At 39.7% G+C, this 2,982-nt stretch overlaps 1 protein-coding gene across 1 annotated transcript; it reads right to left on the minus strand.

The window, feature by feature from the left end:
• Positions 1 to 591: 591 nt before the first annotated feature.
• On the minus strand, positions 592 to 2,310 carry LOC104941213 (uncharacterized). Its single transcript, XM_010766280.1, has 6 exons — positions 2,292 to 2,310; positions 1,804 to 2,082; positions 1,416 to 1,676; positions 1,182 to 1,259; positions 769 to 855; positions 592 to 664 (listed from the first exon to the last, which is right to left on the minus strand). Exons 1-6 carry the CDS (start codon positions 2,308 to 2,310, stop codon positions 624 to 626), a joined length of 765 nt encoding a protein of 254 aa, XP_010764582.1. The 3' UTR covers positions 592 to 623.
• Between the last annotated feature and the right edge of the window lie 672 nt (positions 2,311 to 2,982).

The following is a 2,982-nucleotide window of genomic DNA, read 5'->3' on the forward strand; positions in this document are numbered from 1 at the left end:
GTGTGCCTTGGCAGTCTGATGTTCAGGTGTATATCAGTATGTAGTGTCTCTACTTTAAAGAGTCCTCTCCTGCTGATGTTCAGGTGTATATCAGTATGTAGTGTCTCTTCATGTCTCCGTGCTTTAATGTTCAAAAAGCTCTTTATTGTTCTCATACTGCCTGTGCTGCAGCACCTCTTTTCCCCCTCTGTCTGAAACCAGAGCCCAGTCTGCTCTGATTGGTTAGCTTGCCGGCTCTGTTTTGATTGTTCAACCACTTAGAGATTATCCTATTAGGTCAAATGTATTCGAGCGCTGGCCAATAGTAGCACATGTGTTACATAGTGAGGTGAGGTGTGTGGGAAAAGAACTCCCTCTGAATGGAACACAGGGATTTTAGCCTTTGCAGACCATTCACTAAATCCTATATAACACACTGCAGGAAAGGATGATTACGATGTCCTGTATTCATTTATGAGGTGCTCATGTTAAATAAGCAAATCCCAAACATTAGTTTACGGCCCTTTTTGCATTTCCTCCTAATCACTTCCTTTACCGAATGCAACCCCTTTTTTGAATTACAGCACAGTCACTAATGGTTATGAAACACTTGCTTTTTTTCAACTTTAAATAAAAATATATATTTAAGTACTCACAACACTGTCACTTTCCCGTGCTTCTTTCCCTGAAAAGACAAACAAAAGGGGGTTGACTTTAATTTCCACATTGTTCATTTGATTTTATAAAATAAATTGTTGTTTACAAAAAGTGTCATGTATATTTTCTCACCTTTCATTTTCCTCCATGTGATGAAAGCCACAATGGTTATCAGAAGTGCGACGAGAACCAAAGCCAGAACCGTGTACAACCACCATTCTGAAACGATAATAAATGGGCGAAATTGGAGGTGAGGTGAATAGCGGAGATACTTACATTACATGTAGATGTTAAAACATGTATTTGTTAGTTTATACCCAATCAAAGTTACTTTTGGGACAAAAACTGCATCCAAAAAACTTTAATCTGCAACTAGTTTCACAAAATAAACCAGAAACACTTAATTAAAGGACCAAATACACTAATGCGATATTTCCACCGTAGCTCAAAGAGGAGGAAATATGAAGCGCCACAAAAACAGACTAAATATTTGAGGTACCGTAAACTAGTTTTGTTAAAGATTGCTGAAACTGTCTAGTTTTTACCTGGGTTGTTGATGCGACCTGATGTATTTGTTGTTGTTGTTGTTGTTGTTGATGTTGTTGCTGCTTGTTTGTCCCCATCTGAACAAGATGAACACAACTCTTCAGAAGTAATATGCTTACCATATATTGTGACGTAATGTTTAAACTTTATTAAATCAGATAAACACCCTTTTTATGTAATTTTTCATATAACTTTGAAGTGACTTTAAACAGTGTGATCACAAATGTTCTCACCTGAGGACTGAGGACTGAAGGTCTGCACGTTGCCACCATACTTTACTGCACAAGTAAAAAATGTAGACCTTTGTGTGTAACTATAATGAGAGGTCGGAAATGTCGCAAAAGCAGAGCAGGAAGACTGTGATGTCCTTATATCCTTGTTCTCTTTTTCGACATCTTCACCGTGAAGCAGCCACTTCACTGAGAGTCTACACCCTCCACGTGTCGTCACAGTGCAGCGTAACGTCACCTCATCATTGACCTGATGCTCAGTCACTGAAGATGGAGATATTGTGAGAGAAAGATAATAATTAACTTCAGCACTGTAATAATAATAATTGTAATGTTTTAGTATTTTGCTCTACAGAGAACGTTAGGAAAACATTATGATGTAAATACTCACTGGTAACAACAGACAGGTCAACCTGAAAGTCTGAACCTTGTTGTTGACCTGCTTTGTTGAACTGTCTGCAGGTGTAATAACCAGCATCCTCCTCTGTGACCTTCTTTATAACCAGAGAACATTTCTCTGTAACTCTCAGTCTGTCTGATTTAGCATGGTTACCAATCTGCCCACCTTTAACCAGCTCTACTGCGCTTCCTGAATCACTGAAGAGCCAGGTAGTACTGTTACATTCATCCTGATCATGGGTCACTTTGTTACACGGCAAAGTGGCTTCATCTCCANGGTAGAAGTGAGAGTGTCCAACCGTTAGTCTAGACTACATCTGGCAGTACTAATAACGTGTCCATACGGAATCGACGGTGTTATTTTCCTGGTGATGACTTTGCACGTAACACGAATACCCCCCAGACCCCCAGGCTTTTGGTCAGTATAGACCAACTCCCAATCCTCATCCCAATCCCAATCCCATTACAAACATAGCTCACGGGTACCCACACACCCCATATCCTACCGTCGCATACACATACCTGCTACTTGTGCCCGAGTGAGCTACAGTGTTGTAATCGGATATGGATTGGAGTGTGGTCTATGACTGTACCAAAAGCCTAGGGGGGGTCTGAGGGGTTAACTCGTTTTGACGTACAAAAGTCTCACCGGAAAATACACCGTTCAGATTCCGTGGGACACGTTATTAGTACGACAGATTATTCGTAGAACATACGGTGTGGACACTCCACCCTACCCAATGAGCCGTTTCTCTTCACGAGTGATAGTGTCTAAAAAAGTCTAACACTTGTTATGAACTCTCTTACCAATAAACACAATATATTTACAAATCTATAAATCTCAAGTAGAGTACTTTTTAACCTCGTTTTTGTTTTCACAACGCAATATAAAACAAGTCACATCTATTTCCCCACCAGTATGAAATTGTGAAGTCGTTTTACATCCTACTATCATCATATAAAAAAACACACCATTCACAGTAAGTGGACAGTTTGAAACAAAATTTAATATTTATTATGTTGTATGTATCTCTTAGGTTATGGAGTCCTACTTGTTATGGTCATTAGTGACAATTGTTACAGGGGTTGGTTCGCAAAACAGTCTTTAATTTCTGGGAAATCTTTGACCACGGTCCGTTCCTGTTTTCGAACTACTCTGTCACCGTTGCCA

This window comes from Notothenia coriiceps, unplaced genomic scaffold, assembly GCF_000735185.1.
Source record: "Notothenia coriiceps isolate Sejong01 unplaced genomic scaffold, NC01 NC01_scaffold00003274, whole genome shotgun sequence".
Classification (NCBI taxonomy): domain Eukaryota; kingdom Metazoa; phylum Chordata; class Actinopteri; order Perciformes; family Nototheniidae; genus Notothenia; species Notothenia coriiceps.